Below are 17,511 nucleotides of genomic sequence, written 5' to 3' on the forward strand. Positions count from 1 at the left end.
AGTCTTCATTTTATTTTTTTATTTTTTTTTTACGTTTACGATATCGGTTTTGTTCGGAGATTTGACTGTATAAACATTTTACAAATAAACGTAAATCAGGTCGAATGGCCGAGTAATCAAGGTAGCAGCCTAGCGCTCTGCGGACCAGATGTCTATTCGTGGAGGTTGTCTATTCGGATATGTCAGGCTTCGTCCATCACCACCCGACCACCCACCACCCCATTGTGGGACTGGCTCGAACTCATAATGGGCTTGCTAAAAGAGGCCCTCTTAGTGTTCACAGGGCGAAAAGAGTTAAAAAAAATAATAAATAAATAAATAAACGTAAATAATAAAATTTCTGAATCCACAGATACACTACCGATTTTCCGGCAGCGTTGTTTCAAAATTCTAACTTAATTACCTGTTTTACTGAATCAACAGACATCACATAACAATAAACAATTCATTCCTGATTCATTAATTAATTATGTCCATCCTGTGACTTTAAATCACCATAATCTTCTAGAAATTGTTTAATTTTAAAATTAAGCAAAGCAAAAAATTTTAAACTAAATATTCATCTTGTTAAAGTACACATTCTTAGCAGCATTCCTGAAAAATTCAAGAAATTTGAACGACTAGTTGAGAAATATTCGCGAGAGTTAATTTTTAATTTTTCTACTTAAAATATAAGTAGACCTTCACGAAAAAACTCGCGCTGTAACCATCTGTATATTCAAAAATTTAGTCTGTCAGTCGCGAGAATTTTAAGTGTTGTTCTAATTTAGTTCCAATTAAAGTATGTGCTGGATAGTCGGAGTACACTTGTGCTAATTTTATGTCAATGGCAAAGCACGGGTTTTCGTGGAATTTCACGGTTAAAAACAAAAAAAGTAAAACATGCGGTAGGAATATCCTCTTCAGCGAATAATGGAATGAATAACAATGCGTGTCCTTTCATTTGCTTGTTCGCCCCAAATCTGCCTCAAGCAGAACCCTTATTCTTAAAATCCTAGATATGCTATTGCTATATATTGCTAGTAGCGAGTGGATAAACTCATGAAACTAGATCGCGGATTCTCGCCTCACCAACGGGTGGTCACGTGGAGTTATCCGGATTTTCTTCATGTTTGTAACATCTAAATAATGTCCAGTTTACCATAGAAAGTCTTTTCGAGAAATACATTGGCAAATCGCTCTCGCATTGCGTAATCCCATAACAACGTACATAGACACAATATTTTCTGTTTGTAAGAATTATAAATTATAATCAACAGTTTGTTCTCTATCATAAAAAGTAAATAATAAAATACTCACTTAACTTTACATATATACAGTATTTCTTTCAAACACATCTGGTTTTTCAGCGTCATAGTACAAGTTTGAAAAATATAGTGCGCGATAAAAATTATATGTGAATCATACAGGTGTTACCATGTGTTATTCACTGGAAAATAATTCCAAATGGCATTTGGGACACATATACAGATGTTAGAATATTATAGGCGATACAGTGAATTATTAGGAAATTAGAAATAATTTCACAACGTTCAATATTTAATTTAATAGTCTATTAATTATATTTTAGAATACATAATTCATACTTATACTTGAATTTTCTGTGATTTATTTCAATAGGAATAAGCCTATTGAAAAGAATATTGATAGTCAAAGACAATACTAATGTCAGAGCGAATAGTAAATAAAGGAATTAATATAGTAACAGAAGTTCGTTAATCCAAAACCCGATAATCCGAAATGCAAGTAATCCAGCGCCTTATTATTCCGCTCATGTTTGTAATTTTTTTGTATACATATTGGAGAATAAATATAACACGAACACAGATCATTGTAAACATTGATTTCGGCCAGATGACCGAGCAATTAAGGTATCAACCTACTGCTCTGAGAGATCCGGGATCGAATTCGAGTGGAAATAAACACCGGATATATCGGAATCTCGTTCTCCTCACCTGACTATCCCTATTATGGGCCTGACCGAACCCATGGTATGATTAAAAGACCTTCTTAGTGCCCATAGAGCGAAAAGAATCAAAAAATGAGAATAAAACAACCGACATTGCAGAAAACCATTGAGATTATGTTATACACTTCATATTAATCAATATATAAGAGAAAATAATGTTATAAAATCCATAAATTTAACAAATACCCAACGATTAATTTTTAAGTAGAAATAATAATACATACGTTTAGCAGTGTAGCATCATTTCTCTAGTAAGTATGCACCGCTTCTCACATTAATTACACAATTTAGCTTTTATCTTAAGAGCTATCTCTCATAATAAAACAAATATAATAAGCATTGATAATACTCAGCAGGCATTAGCTTTCAACTGTTTGCATCCATAACGTTGATTCGTCAAAAAATACGAAAATTTTTCTTTAATTTTGGTTAAAATTAAAAACCAAAAATTGTATTTCTCGAAGAGTTTGAATTTTAAAATATTTTTTTACTTTTTTCCTGGATCAATGTTCGTTTCTTCAGGTCTTCAAAGACGTCTTCATCATGATTAATAAATTTCCTTATACAAACCGATAAGTAAAAAGTATTTTCGATATTCACTTTTCAATATTTTTATTGTTAAATGATAGAGAACATGTCTTTAATCACTAAATATAATTATAAAAATTGTATAAAAATGAACATGTCATATGTTTAACCTGCAACCATGAAATTGCGGCTGGCATAATCTTGTTCTTGTTCTATTTCTTGCTCTTCGAACTCTTTATCAGTTTGTATGGAATATAATCAGCAACTCATCTGTTGCAGGCTACATTCCAGTCCCAATTTCTCCCATTGCGAATTAGTCTGATTTTTCTTACGGTTATCAATTATGTTAATTAAAGAACAAAAAATGACGTCCGATTGAAATTATTCAAAATAAATTATAAAACACGCATCGGATTCAAACCCGGAGCCTTCAAACTTTTTTGCATTATCTGCAAGATTCAAACTATGTATTACAATGTTAATTTTATTTTTCTGGTATCTTCTTTTTCATTTAATTAATTTAACTTAATTAATCTGACCCATTTTTTTTAATTCAATCTCCTTTTGAATAATTAATTAATATGCAAAGAATATTTTCACCTTGGGCTTACTGAATCTTCAGCTTCCTCTTAACGATCTCGCTGTATCTGGTTTTGTATCGAAAAATCTTGATCTATCAAATCTTCATAAGCAATGTAGTTTATAATTTAAATTTAAAACATCAACTAGGACTTGTCTATTATTAGGACTTATTATACCGGATAACTGATTCTGCAAATTAAGTAAATAAAAGTGATAAATAAAGATTGTTTTTCTGACTTTGTTTACTCAATTTGCAGAACCAGTTATTCAGCATAATAATTCCTAATAATAGATAAGTCCTAGTTGATGTTTTAAGTTTAAATTAATAAATTAAGGACAGAGAGGCATTTAAATTTGATTGTAGTTTATACTTTTTATCCTTTTCCTGAGCATGCAGTTCAGGATACAAAGAACTAACATTTATTCCAGTTTTCTAACAATGTTATTCAATGCAATATCTTACTTCTTCCATTCTGCGGATGCTTATCGTGTATTCAATCAGATGTATAATAGGAACGATTGGGCGATGATGATACCCGACATATCTGACCCAACCTTTCTATGAAAATTGCTGAGCCAATCCGAATTCGAACCCAAATTCACTTCACCCAGAGTGATAATGACAAACTGGTATATTTAAGTGTCCACCAATGGCCGAGCGGATAAAATCATTGAACATTGATCGTGCGTGACTAATAGGTTGGCCACGTGAAGTTTCCCTAGTTTTTCTCATGTGTCTAATTCCTAAATAGGGTTCAGTTGTCCGTAGAAAGTCCCGAGTGGCACCCCTTGGCAGATCGTCCATATGTTGCGTTGCTTTTTTCGATCAATCCTATGTAATCCAATCTGGTACTTTAAGTGTCTCGGTTGGATAATTTTTCTTTTGTCATAGACAAAAGATAAAATAAACCTAGAAAAGTTAAAAAATCGTTTCAGTGTTTATATGTCAGCCAAATGGCCGCACTTTAAACCAGTGGTTCTTAACCAGTGTTCCGCAAACCTATCTCGAGTGTTCCACGAAAGATAATATTTTAAAGTTTCTATTCAAATTTACTATCATTGCTATATTCGTAGACAATTCCATGTTTCTATTTTATTCAATATAGGCTATTAAAATTTATTAGTTTATTGCTTCATTATTTCCTGAGAATAGTAAACATGGAATTGCTTATCAATTTCTGAATACAGTATATTGATGCTAATGCTCCGTGTAATAAAAAGTATATAAATGGTGTTTCGTGGCCTCAGAAAGGTTGAGAACCACTGCTCTAAACGATTAAACTACATCCTTGAAGAGTTAGAACCCAGTCCAGACCATAACTTATCATCGATAATTTAGGTCTAGACATAGTTCATCTCTCATTTATGCTACATAATTAACATATAATAACTGGAAATTTTTTAGACAATAGTTTGTATTGTCTAAAAAATTTGACATTTACTATTAACTTTATATACCCAGACAAACATAAATACATGTTTTATTTTTTTTTAAATAAATTTTAATAAATTTATAAAAAGAATTATTGATTAAACTCATTTACCTTATAAATTCGGGCCGATGAACCATGTGTAACTCTTGAATATTAATCATACGCATTTTAACAAGCGACAAAATATTATAATCGAATGACAATAGAATGCTATCATTTTCGATTCATGCTTATTGTAATCACGATGTAGTTAATACCCCTGCAGGAAATAACTCTTATTTTTTATTGGATTTATAATTATGAGAAATTACGAGTGTTTGTTTTGTAATTTATTTCTTTCAAGTATCGAGTACAGGCTTGCATCAGAGATTTATCCATCCTTCGGGTAATGAGAGACCCCCAAATTTCACCTTATATATATATATATATAAACGTAATATGAAAGTTTACTTTTATTTTAAAGATAAATATTAAGCAATCGTGTTGAGATAAAATATTCCTTTGAATATAAAATAAATAATATTTTCTGAATAATTTTTCTCTCATTATATAGAACACAGAAATCTATAATTATAGATTTTTCCTATTTCTTTCTAAGTAAGATTTAATAGTACAAAATTAGTAAGCATTAGTATAGATATTGATTTTACAAGTAGGCCTATTTATGGAATCATCAATAACCATTAGAGGATTGTTTGATCAATCATTAAAATTAAACATTAAAAACTAAATTAATTATAAAATCTCTTATTATTACTCCAACTTACTTAATTTTCACTTTTTAAACTGAATGTAAAGAAAATTAAGAGATATGTTACATTTACTCTATATACAGGCCTAAGTAGAGAAAATGTATAAGATCATTTGACTCATGCATAATATATAAAAGGCTTTTGTATAAAAGTAAAATTATACAAAAGTAATATAAAATTTCTTGTAAGTGCAGTAAATTAATCTACTTACAAATGAATAACTCAAAAATGATTAGTTATTTCATCTTGTTTAAGATGTTTAGCTTCTCTTAAATTAGCTTATTATATCAAGTAGTAAACTATAAAAGAATATTAATTCTTTTCTTTCTTGTCTTTCTCATGTACTGTATGGAGTCGATGTTCGATGTTCTTTATCATCTCTTCATTTCTTTCTTTCATCTTCAAATCAATTTTCTTCCCTCCTCTTCATTTACTCCTATTCTTTCTCCCCTCCATTCCTGCTTTCATCATACCTTTTGTTTAATTAATGAGCAGAGAACAGTGACAAATCAAAATCATTTAACTCTATATCTGAAATAAATGATTTAATTTACAAATAATAATAAAATTAAGCGAGCTTTTATACAGATTTATGTTATTATTTCAATTTTAATGGATTTAACTTTAACTCTTTCTCCTCTTTCCAATGTTCTGTTACTCAAGCAGGTCCTAAGAATTGTCAGAATTCTTTCAGTTCCTTTTTGCATTGGTTTTTGATCGAACAATAACTGCAACAATCTTAAATCATCAATCATTTTCTTTCTTTTCTTTTTTCCTTCCACAAGTTTTCTAGAAACGTCCACCAGTATACTAATTCTTCGGAGCCTACGCCAATGTAGTTCCTCTTTCCTTATTCATCTCTAACACCTGTAAAAAAATCATCATAATAAAATAAATATAAACAAACAATAAGCTTTACGATTAACGAGACAAAATACACAGTAATTATGAAAATAATTAAATGTCAGCTACATTATAAATAAACCCTAAGTGCTAAAATACATTTTCAAATTATTACAATATATATATTCAATACAATAAAAGACATAATCATTCTAAAAATTCTCAGACGATCACCATTTTATTTTCTTCAATGTTCCAGACCAAACTCCGACGGGAATTCAAATATATAGTCTATATATTTTTTCACATTTGGCCCTGTGGGCATTATAAGGACTTTTCTTCCATATACTCATCGCGAGTTCAACCATTTTTACTTAATATTCTTAATATGTGTTGCTTGATTGGTTAATTAATGCGAGGTGTCAGCATATTGCAGATTATATGATCGATTACAGTCATGCCCATTATGAGAAGACCCGATCCGTTATGGGAGATCACGTTTGGCAAGGATTCGGGAGCGATACAGGATAACGTATAATAAATAACTGTATCTGAACAAAATTCTAACCCGTATCTTTTATAGTGTAAGAATATAGACCATATTACTAATCTCCCGAAGACTTTTTTCCTCATTTTTGTCTCGACGATACTAAGAGGGCAGTTTTAAATGTTTTAAACTGTCCCCGTTATAGGTTCAGCCAGCACACAATGGGAATATTTAAATGATGAAAACAGGACTGACGTATCGGCTTGGTAAGTATTAAGATATATTAATTAATAAAACACTGTTTTTCAGCAATTCAATTCCTCTTTAGTACACTGTATCGCATTACTGTATATACTGTACTTATATTGAATAACTTAGAATAGTTATAAAAAAATTGTGTTTAAAAAACAACCTCGCCCTGTTAAAGATCTTATACATGGACCAATATTCAACTCAGATTCGAACCCAAATCCTACGGAATGGTCTTTACTACCTCGGCCATCTGGTGTCTATTTTCAGAAGTTAAAATTTAATTGCATTTTGAATTCGACTTAATTCTATATTTTAAGTTCCCTAGTTAAAACTTTTTACATATTCTATATTAATAAATTTATATTTATTTATTACATTTATTATAATTTATTATTATTATATTAATTTATTACAAGAATATTTTCCGTTAAACTCTAAACATTTGAATAAATAAAAAAATATATGTGTATTATAATCTAAAGTCATCTGCGGACGTAGCAGAATTGTCGTTATCTGAAAAAATTTAAATGTTCTACAATCAAAATTGAATCAGAAAGAGTTTAATGTTCTTTAATGCAATTCTGTAAGCCATTATATGTCTACAAATCACCAAATTTAAATTCTATAAAAATAACAAATGTTCGATTTATAAAACAATTCTCAAAACAAAAATACTTTAAACATATTTTACAAATTTTTTTAATCTACTTCGAACGGAATAAATAGTTTAAATCATCACAACAGAAAAAAAAGCGGAGAAAATAAAAAAATGATGAAAGATGGCGCCACTCGGAAAAAAATTAAAAAATAAAATGAGAGACGACGAGATCGAAAGCTACTGTTATGCGAGCATGCGCAATACAGTCGAGAAGTGCAACCGAAGAGAATGGATGTGTTAGTGAAAGTCGATGGAATTATTTATCTTAAATGGTTATGAAACTTAAACCGATACCAAAACGACTTTAGTGGTTGATTCTTAGGAAGATGCTACGATTCTTCAGTAAGAGATTCGGTCGTAACACCGCCAGGAATGCCAAAACTGGGAACAATGCCACTCGGCCACTTTCAAAGGCTTCCAAACATGTCCTACCTTGTAAAGTAATTCTATTAGATGGCACCGATCTCTCCATAGATTTAACGGTAAGATAACTTGGTTTTTTTCGTAATAAATAAACCACGTGTTAACTGCTAAACGTCAGACACGTGTATGCACGCGCTTTAACGCGGAAATCTTTCATTGTGATTTTTATACATCCTGACAGAGTGATTTTCCTATATGAAAGGAATGAATGCATAGGTTGACATTAAAACATCAGAATTAATGTATATAAATAGATCAGTTTTATTTTATTATTACCATTCATACCGATAATATCTTTATCATTATATTGTGCTTGTTAAAATTGCTCAACAGGTTGGATAGTTGTGACTATTTTTGTTTCATTTAATATGTTTCTTTAGATAATTTGATATTGTATTTATACACTTGGTGATTTACACATAGTGGTGACATATATATATTATTGTAACTCAGTAGTATAATATTAGAAACAACAAAAATATAATTTTATATATAATAAACAGTATAAGCAGTTGAGAGTGAGCTTTATTGATGGTTGACTGATTGCACAAATAAATGTCCAGCCAGTTAAAAAGAGACAATCAGACACGGCAAAATCAAAATCATGAGTTTTTTCCTCCTATTGTTAAAATGTAGGAAACATTTCTTTCCATTTTGTATTTCGGTATTTCTGAGTTTGGAAATTTGTAAATAAATTTTTACTTTTGCAAAATTCATTTGTTTTTGGACGTTTTTATCTTTGTGTACTTGTATCGGAACAGCTATTTCCTAACTGTGTGAAGCCGAATGAAATCTTATCTTCATATAGATTAAATACCAGACTTTATTTCTTTGTAGAATTTAAAAATCTTTGTGTAAAGCAATTTTTTTTATTACTGTTAAAAAGTAATCTTGATTTTTTTTCTTATGTATTGTTAATTAATGTAACTTTATAAACAGTTTTTAATAATTTATTTTGTTTATTATTGTTGTTATAGTTAAAAGATAAATAGTAAACACTACTCAGTTGAAAATATTTTTAAAAATTATACAAATATATTTTGTAATGTCTCAAAAATTAAAATTCCTTTAATCTTTCATATAATGTATTTGTACTGTATATTATATGAAGAATTAAAACAAATATACAAATAATATAAATAATTTTATAGTAAATTATTTATATTATTTGTGTGCTGAAGCTTTGGTGGTGGTGATAAAAAATTTTATTAACTTCCTAAATTATTCTTGATATTGTTTATAATTTAATATATAAGAAATTTATACTAAATATTTGAATACTATTAAATCAACTAATAACATTCAGTGTTACCTGTTTTGAAATTCTACACAGTATTTCAGACTAAAATTTATTATCTGTAATAAATAAATTTATATATATATTAACATGTTCAAAACTAAACTAAAAAAACGTGAAATTTAATCAATAATAATTTCATGCTGTGCTACACTCGGTATCATGGTTTAATGTTTATGTTAGAACAGGGATAATGTTACATAGTCCACCCTCTTAAAATTGATGTAAAGCACTCACTGATACCACTTTCTCCTCTCGTTCTGCTTTATATAACACTGTGTCTTATTAATTGTAACAGATATAAACATAATTATTTTTTACAACCTAGTGAAAGATAATTAAATCCCTTAAGTGATTAATTTCTCTCTAGCTTAACGTATCTGGGAGGTTGTCAACCTCTAAATTGTCCAAAGCTTAAAGAAAAATGGGAGTTTTCTTGGAAGCTATCACAGTAGATTAGAGTATGCTTGGGCGATTACTGTTTACTTTAAAACTCGTTTTTTTTATATTATTTTTATTTTTTGTAATTATCCGTGTAGTGCTGCTAATAACATGTCATTGCGACAATACGAGTCACATTTCCATATAGTGTAATTCCCTTGACCGAAATCCTTTTTCTTCCTGACCCTTCTCGCGACTACACACACACCCATCACGGCTTTATCTGGATTTGGGTCACAAATTGTTTCTAAAGTAATCGTTTTAAAATAGTAGCTTCCTGTAGTTTCATTAAATGTATGTAAGCCGTGTGTTAGTGAAAGATGATAATTGCTTTCTTCTTGTTTTTGTCTGGTTTTCCTTCATGACATCACACGTTTGGAATATAGAACGATTTCTGTTTTTGATGCTGTTTGTGACGTCACAGTGAATGCGGTGTGCCATTTTTTTTGCCTATTGTGATGTCATACGTAAAATGGGCTCTTCTGATGTCTCACGTATCGACTGTTCATTAATTTTTTAACAGGATTTTCTTCGTAACGTTACAATAATCCGGAATACAATATTTTCTCTAGGAGATGCCACATTACGTGGACATACAATAGCATAATTAAATGACAATATTTTTAATGTGATATAAATGAAACATTGATCTGCGACATTACATATGCCAGCTTTTCTGTTACACGGATCACACGCTAATTAACTTAGAGCCACCGCAGGGACGTCACACACCGCTAATCAGTTTTTAAAATTTGAACGCTCTGATATTATTATTCCACCATTAAAATAACGTCTACTCGAAATAATATATAATCGTGCGTATACAAACTTTACAAAATAAACTCATTTGGAAGGAAGAAAAATATTTTATAGTGTCTTCCTTTTTTATGACATAATTGTTCTTGAGCGTTAGGACAATCACCAGTGAATTATACCGGCTGGAGGCATAACGTCTACTTAATGTGACACTAGACTATAAAATTAATTATATGGCCTCCGGAAACGACAACTAGGCACGACACCCATCAAAAGTATTTTAAACTAAGATTATGTAGTGTATAATTAATGAATCAGATATATATAAACCTTAGCGCGTGTAATTGTTCCATATTTAATTTCCTCTTCCTATATTGCTTCATTAGGCATTCACGTTTGTTCTTGTACTGTGCTACACACTCGACAGTTGTATTTAGACTGGTGTAGGAATAATTATTAAAAACATTTGTACTGTGTTCTTGTATTGAAATCGTCGAAGGGGGGCCACTCCATATGGAATTGTTTGTACGCCTGGACTTGGCACCTGGTGTGTAACGTACAAAGTGACATATGGCTGGTGTTTTTTGCACACGCGCTTAAGTGTGTTAACACTTAGAGACAGGTATGCCATTCGTGCAATGACTCATCGTCGTGTGGAATTTATCACTTTTCTTGTGTTTCAGATAGTGTTCAAACATTACTTGAAATGATACGGCTGGTGTGTAGCGTATAGGATGACAGCCTGGCTTTTTTCCCCTATGCTTTTTTAAATGTTTCTTGCACACTTTTAAACATGCGTACCTTGACCCTGTGTGTACTAATACTCTATCTAGACCGGTATGCCACTAACGATGAGTCATCTGCATCGTGGAATTTGGCGCTTTCCTAGGTGTTTACCGTCTGGCTAATAGGCATTCGATCAGTATTGAAGTGTTTCTGAAGCTGTGTACTCGTGTGTAGAAAGAAAGACGTCAGTAGTTACCCTTGAAAGAGGCAGCTGCAACATGTCCCACAGTCTTTTCGTGATAAAATGTGGCACAGTTTTTTTAATCTTGTATCCCTCCCCTAGCTTCATTTATGGCGAGTGTTTTTTTTTACAAGAAATAGTTTAAAAACATATTTATTTATTTTATTTTAGCGCAAAAATACAACAGTAGAATGCCAGTCACGTGATACAGATATGGTCGCGTCTTCCTTTCCCTACTAATAATAAGTATTTTTTGGCTATAAAATTTAGATAAAAGTAACAATTTAATGGATTTATTTACAACATTTGTAGCTCCGAAATGGCTTTAACGTATGATGAATAATCTATATCGATGGTTGCCGGTTAACGTAAGAGCTACCCCCACACTCTGGCGTGACGTAACCGTCACGTGATTGCCGTTACGAGTAATTTGGGGTGTAGGAAAGGTGAAAAATATCTTTCGATCGATGACGATAACTTTTTCGATGAATTTCGTTTCTAAAAATACCGATCGGCTATCCCGAGGCCAAATAAATTATTTCCTAGAATTCTGACGTTGGGGTCACGTGCCGTTCTTTTGAATTTTTGAAAATTGCTCGTGGGTCACGTGATGTTACGTGCTTCATCCATGTATGAATGAAAATGCTACCGCAGCAACAATTAACGTAATTCTTCGAGCGGAAAATTTTCGTTCCTCGGAGGGAAGAAAGAAAGAAAATAACCCGTAATCATCTTATGAAAATGCAAATTATTCACTGTTTAGCTGTATTTATTTGCGAAGAAAGATAATTCATTAAACTGGGAAGCGAACAAACTAGATCAACTCTCAAACGTGGACAGCCATCAATCAAGATTAATTAAATTTAATTGAATTTAATTCAGGCTTTTGTCAAATTAACCTTGTAAATGAAACGAATATGCCCTTAACACACCAGTAACTTGGTATAATTCGTACGGTTTAAACTTTATGTACTGTAAAATCTTTTGTTTAGAAATCCCTTTACAGAAAAGTTAGCAAACAAAAACTATGAAGTTTGTTTAGTAAAAGACTTTTATAATTTTATTTATGAATTTTTCTCATCAATCTACTCCTGTAAACTCCTAGAGACAGTGCAAATTAATCACTAAAGAAGTTTTGGAGCAGTTTGAAATGCTTGTAATTAATAAAATTAATATACAGTGTGTAAGTTTTGAGACAAAGTATCGAATCTATTCATTATATTCAATTTGTATATGCTTTGCTACATTATTGAAGACATTAAATATGCTCATTTATCAGTATTGTTCAATTTAAATCTTTATGGATTATCTATGAATTTAATTTAATATTGAAGTTTAAACAGTACATTTGTGTATTGAATTTAATTGGAAATGGCAGCTTATGTGCCGAATGCCATATGTTGCATTTGTTTATTTACAGTAAACCTTTATATTAATCAATGTTTTGGTATACTATTGAGTGTTTCTATAAAATTTAAAATTGAATAATTTTTCTGTAGCTATTATATATTTAATTATTTCTTTTATTAATTTGTAGCTCATATTTTTAAAATACATTGTAAATATTGTATTGAATTTTATAAAATATAAATTTAGTAATTTAACACTTTAGAGCTTGGAATCAGTAAAGAAATATTTGCTTTAATGCTGTTTAAGAAACAAAACCTGTAATTTTTTTGCATTAACTATTGTCAGGAATGCTTATAGGATCCTAATGTGCTATAAATGACTGTTATGGAATGGCTGTTCTATGTTCCTTTAGGCACCCTTGATAATTCATATAAGTCTGAATATATTAGAACTTTTGTTTCTTAAACTTTAATATAATATTTAAATACTTTTAATTAATAAATATTTAAATACTTTTAATTATAGTATTAAATATATTTTTTTAATTTATGAAGTAGTTTTCTATTGCTATTTCATACTTGATGATTTTAGAAATTTTCAATTTTCTTTTTAATACTAAGTTTTTAATTATAAAATTCTATAAATTAAACTAGAAATTATTTAGAATAGTTTTTATAATTAATTATTAACTCTGACGTTAATAAAGTGATATTTAAAATTTTATCTTGTTATTGATGAATTTTTCCATGTTAAAATCATTCCAGATTGATAGAATGACATTATTTTACCTTAAAATAATCTGTTATTCTGTATATGTCATTACTGAATGACTTGCATTTTCTTACAGTTAAGGAAACTCGAGTTGCATGATTTATATCTAACTTCAGGAATCATCAAGAGATAATGCCACATTACACCTAATACTGCCCCAAAGGCATCAAGCCAGAATGCATTTGAATTTTTTAAAAACTTTGTTCTGAGAAAATTGGATGTATATTTAAAGGAGTTAAGCAACTTCCTTAACAATTAATATTAATTTTAGTTTCAGTAACATTCAGAATAATTATATTTACTATATAGACACGGATATTAGATATTAAATCTTATAATTTTTTACATTACCCAGACCACAGTATCACATTTTATCTACATTTTTTACTTTTGTTAGCAGCATTTATCAGTAATTTAAGTTATATTTTGTGTAATTTAAACTGAAAATGAAAAAGAAATTATCAAAAATTTTTACTAAATTAAAATGAATTTCCCAAATTATTTATAAATGTATTTTTAAATTATGCAAAATATCATCTCATTATTTACTACTGTATAGGCTACCATATTTAAATAAAAAGAAAATGATTTTATAAATTATGTATTTTTTAATTAAACCAAGAGCTCAATAATTTCTCTGCTGCTTATTTAGGTGATGTTATAATTTACCTAGCAATGTAAAAAATCTTTTACAGTTTTTTAGTACCTAATCCATTACTTTTGCATTTGTGTATAATTATGGATGTATTTGTCATATATTTGCATACTCTTGTGAGGATTGAATCACTTAATGTAATGTAGTGAATGATGTCATAATTTGGTTATTTTCCAGGAAAAAAGATAACACACTTATTTGCATATTTTCATTGATTTCCTCTCTCTTATAATGCATGCCTTGTAATGAATTTTTAAAACTTTTATTCCAGTGAGAATTATAAACAATTTTAAAATAAATTTTATTATGATTTATTTGTATTCTTTATATTTTAAGTGTAAGTGTCTATTTTTGTTTAATTTTTTTTAATAACTAAGAAGTTTAATGTTATACAAAATATTAAAGTAATTTTTTTTTCAGTAGAATCTTGTGTAGTCATTAGTGTAATAATGTATAGTACTTCCTTACACAGGAATATTTTATAAAAAACCTTATGTTGTTAGATTGCAAGTTTTAATCCTGATTTGAATGTTAATATCTTCGTTTGCTAGTTTTATTAATTAAAGGAAAATGTTCTTAGAAAAGTACCAATATGTTTTTAATGTGGAAAGCTTTTGTGTAAATTATCACAAATTTACTAATGTGCCAAAATGCAATTCAATTACCAAGTTTGATTATTAGCAGATGCCTGAAATATAAGTGACAAAATTAACAGAAGCATAAAGCTTAAGTGGCTATTAACATCATTGAGAATTTTCAAGACTTTGAGATTTTAAACAAAGACTTAAGCTTCTTGGAAACTTATAGCATCTTATCATTATTAGATTAATTATATAAGTGTACTAAAGCTACTATACAAACAAGATTCAAACTTGTTTGTGAGCATTATATTATTATATTTTTTTGTACTAAAAGAAATTTATTTATATTGACATCATTATTATAGATTTATATTTTTCCTCTTAATTATATATCATCAAAATTATAGCTGTAAAAATAATCTAATATATCACATTATCTACAGAATAAATGATTTTTGTTTGAACAATTATCATGTATATAAATTGAATTTCTCTGATTTAAATATCTAATTGTTTATGCTTTATTCTACTACAGTGCATTATTTTATACAGCTGTTCTTCAAATTTATAATGAGAATTAAAGATTTTTATGATTAAATGATTATTTCTTGTTTGAAGTGATTATTTGAATTATGTTCTTTCTTCATATAATTTGATCATTTTAATAAGAGAAAATAAATCAGTATTTTAAAGAATTTCTTTATAATGTTATATGTAATTACTTGGTGGCAATATTTAATTCAATGTGTTTTTGCTTTTCTTCACAGTATTAATTTTTATATTATTTACAAACATTAGTTAAGAAAGTTTCCTGGATGTGCATTGGTACAGTTTACACTTTGCTTTTTTGTATAATTAATCTATGTGTTGTCTAATACTCTCTTGTATCAAAATCCTCTTGAACTCTGTTTTGTATCAAAAAGCTGAAAATAAAAATTTTTTTATTTCAGTTTTCCTTTATGAATTATTTGTTGCTGTGCATTGAACAACTGGACTTTTTACAAAATTTTTGTTATTCATTTTAGATAATATACTATTTTGTACAAATATAGATGCTTTGGAAATTTAGTTTCCATATTTATATATAATTTATAATTTTGAATATGTTTTTTAGCAAAAAATAAAAAAATGTCCTGGATATCTAGAGCTATATTCATATTCCAGTAAATAAGTGAACTCTGCATTTTATTCTTTATCTTTTTAGTTTTTCATTCACATTATTTATTCCTTATTTTTATGTAGTGTGTGGAATATCCATAATGTAAATTAAATTGAAATAAAAACTTTTTCCTTTAAAATCAAAAACATATTTATTTTCTAAAATAGTTCTGAACACAAAATTTTAAAATTTATTTTAACTATACTTTTTTGTTTTGTTTTTCCTCGTGCAAACATTATTTTGTTGATTTTATCTACTGTATTCTGTCTTGCTTATTATTTAATTTATTTTTAAAATCTTACTCTTTCTTACTTTCATTTTAGTGCTAAATTCTAAGAATTTAATATAATGAGAAATAGGAGCAATAGTTAGTAGTCACTGAACATGTTTGTTGTCATTAGATCACTGAAGATTAAGCAGTATACAGTAGAATCCAAATATTTCTGTTTGGAGATCATACAGAATATTAGATGCTATTGTTTATCTTTACTGGGAATTCAGTACAAATCCTTCCACTTTATCTAGTTCCAAGTTTAGATAAAAGAAGAATTTGTTGCAGGAAATGCATCTAGCCATGAAATGTATATCAAATGTCTGTTCTCTGTATAGGTGATAATTAATGACCTTATGAACATGATAATAATAATAATAATAATAATTTTTATTTTCGTAATATGGGATATTCCCGTTACAAGGGGGAACATAAATTAACACATTTGATGGTTAACATTAATAACAGTATTTATCTCGAATTACAAAAAGATATTTTTAATTAAGTCTATGAACATGATAATAATAAACTGAAGAAGAAAATACAATAAACTGAATTTTTTGGAGGGGGTTAATTTTATAGTTGGAGTGTGGGCCTAATTTTTAACATCAAAATAAATTTTTTGAAGTCTCTATTTTCAGAAGTTAAAATTTAATTGCATTTTGAATTCNTTTTTTTTTTTTTTTTTTTTTTTTTTTTTTTTTTTTTTTTTTTTTTTTTTTTTTTTTTTTTTTTTTTTTTTTTTTTTTTTTTTTTTTTTTTTTTTTTTTTTTTTTTTTTTTTTTTTTTTTTTTTTTTTTTTTTTTTTTTTTTTTTTTTTTTTTTTTTTTTTTTTTTTTTTTTTTTTTTTTTTTTTTTTTTTTTTTTTTTTTTTTTTTTTTTTTTTTTTTTTTTTTTTTTTTTTTTTTTTTTTTTTTTTTTTTTTTTTTTTTTTTTTTTTTTTTTTTTTTTTTTTTTTTTTTTTTTTTTTTTTTTTTTTTTTTTTTTTTTTTTTTTTTTTTTTTTTTTTTTTTTTTTTTTTTTTTTTTTTTTTTTTTTTTTTTTTTTTTTTTTTTTTTTTTTTTTTTTTTTTTTTTTTTTTTTTTTTTTTTTTTTTTTTTTTTTTTTTTTTTTTTTTTTTTTTTTTTTTTTTTTTTTTTTTTTTTTTTTTTTTTTTTTTTTTTTTTTTTTTTTTTTTTTTTTTTTTTTTTTTTTTTTTTTTTTTTTTTTTTTTTTTTTTTTTTTTTTTTTTTTTTTTTTTTTTTTTTTTTTTTTTTTTTTTTTTTTTTTTTTTTTTTTTTTTTTTTTTTTTTTTTTTTTTTTTTTTTTTTTTTTTTTTTTTTTTTTTTTTTTTTTT

General features: G+C 27.8%; 1 protein-coding gene across 2 annotated transcripts in view; it reads left to right on the top strand.

Moving 5' to 3' along the window:
* Nucleotides 1-7,695: 7,695 nt before the first annotated feature.
* Nucleotides 7,696-17,511, top strand: part of LOC111631943 (band 4.1-like protein 5) — a 59,484-nt gene continuing 49,668 nt past the window's right edge. For both annotated transcript variants that reach the window (XM_023376285.1, XM_023376286.1), the window contains exon 1: nt 7,696-7,986. In XM_023376285.1, coding sequence (XP_023232053.1) covers nt 7,831-7,986 — 156 coding nt within the window. In that variant the 5' untranslated portion in view covers nt 7,696-7,830. The remainder of the gene's footprint in view (nt 7,987-17,511) is intronic.

The sequence above is a fragment of the Centruroides sculpturatus genome, unplaced genomic scaffold (assembly GCF_000671375.1).
Source record: "Centruroides sculpturatus isolate CEXI.00-Female unplaced genomic scaffold, Cexi_2.0 scaffold627, whole genome shotgun sequence".
Lineage (NCBI taxonomy): Eukaryota > Metazoa > Arthropoda > Arachnida > Scorpiones > Buthidae > Centruroides > Centruroides sculpturatus.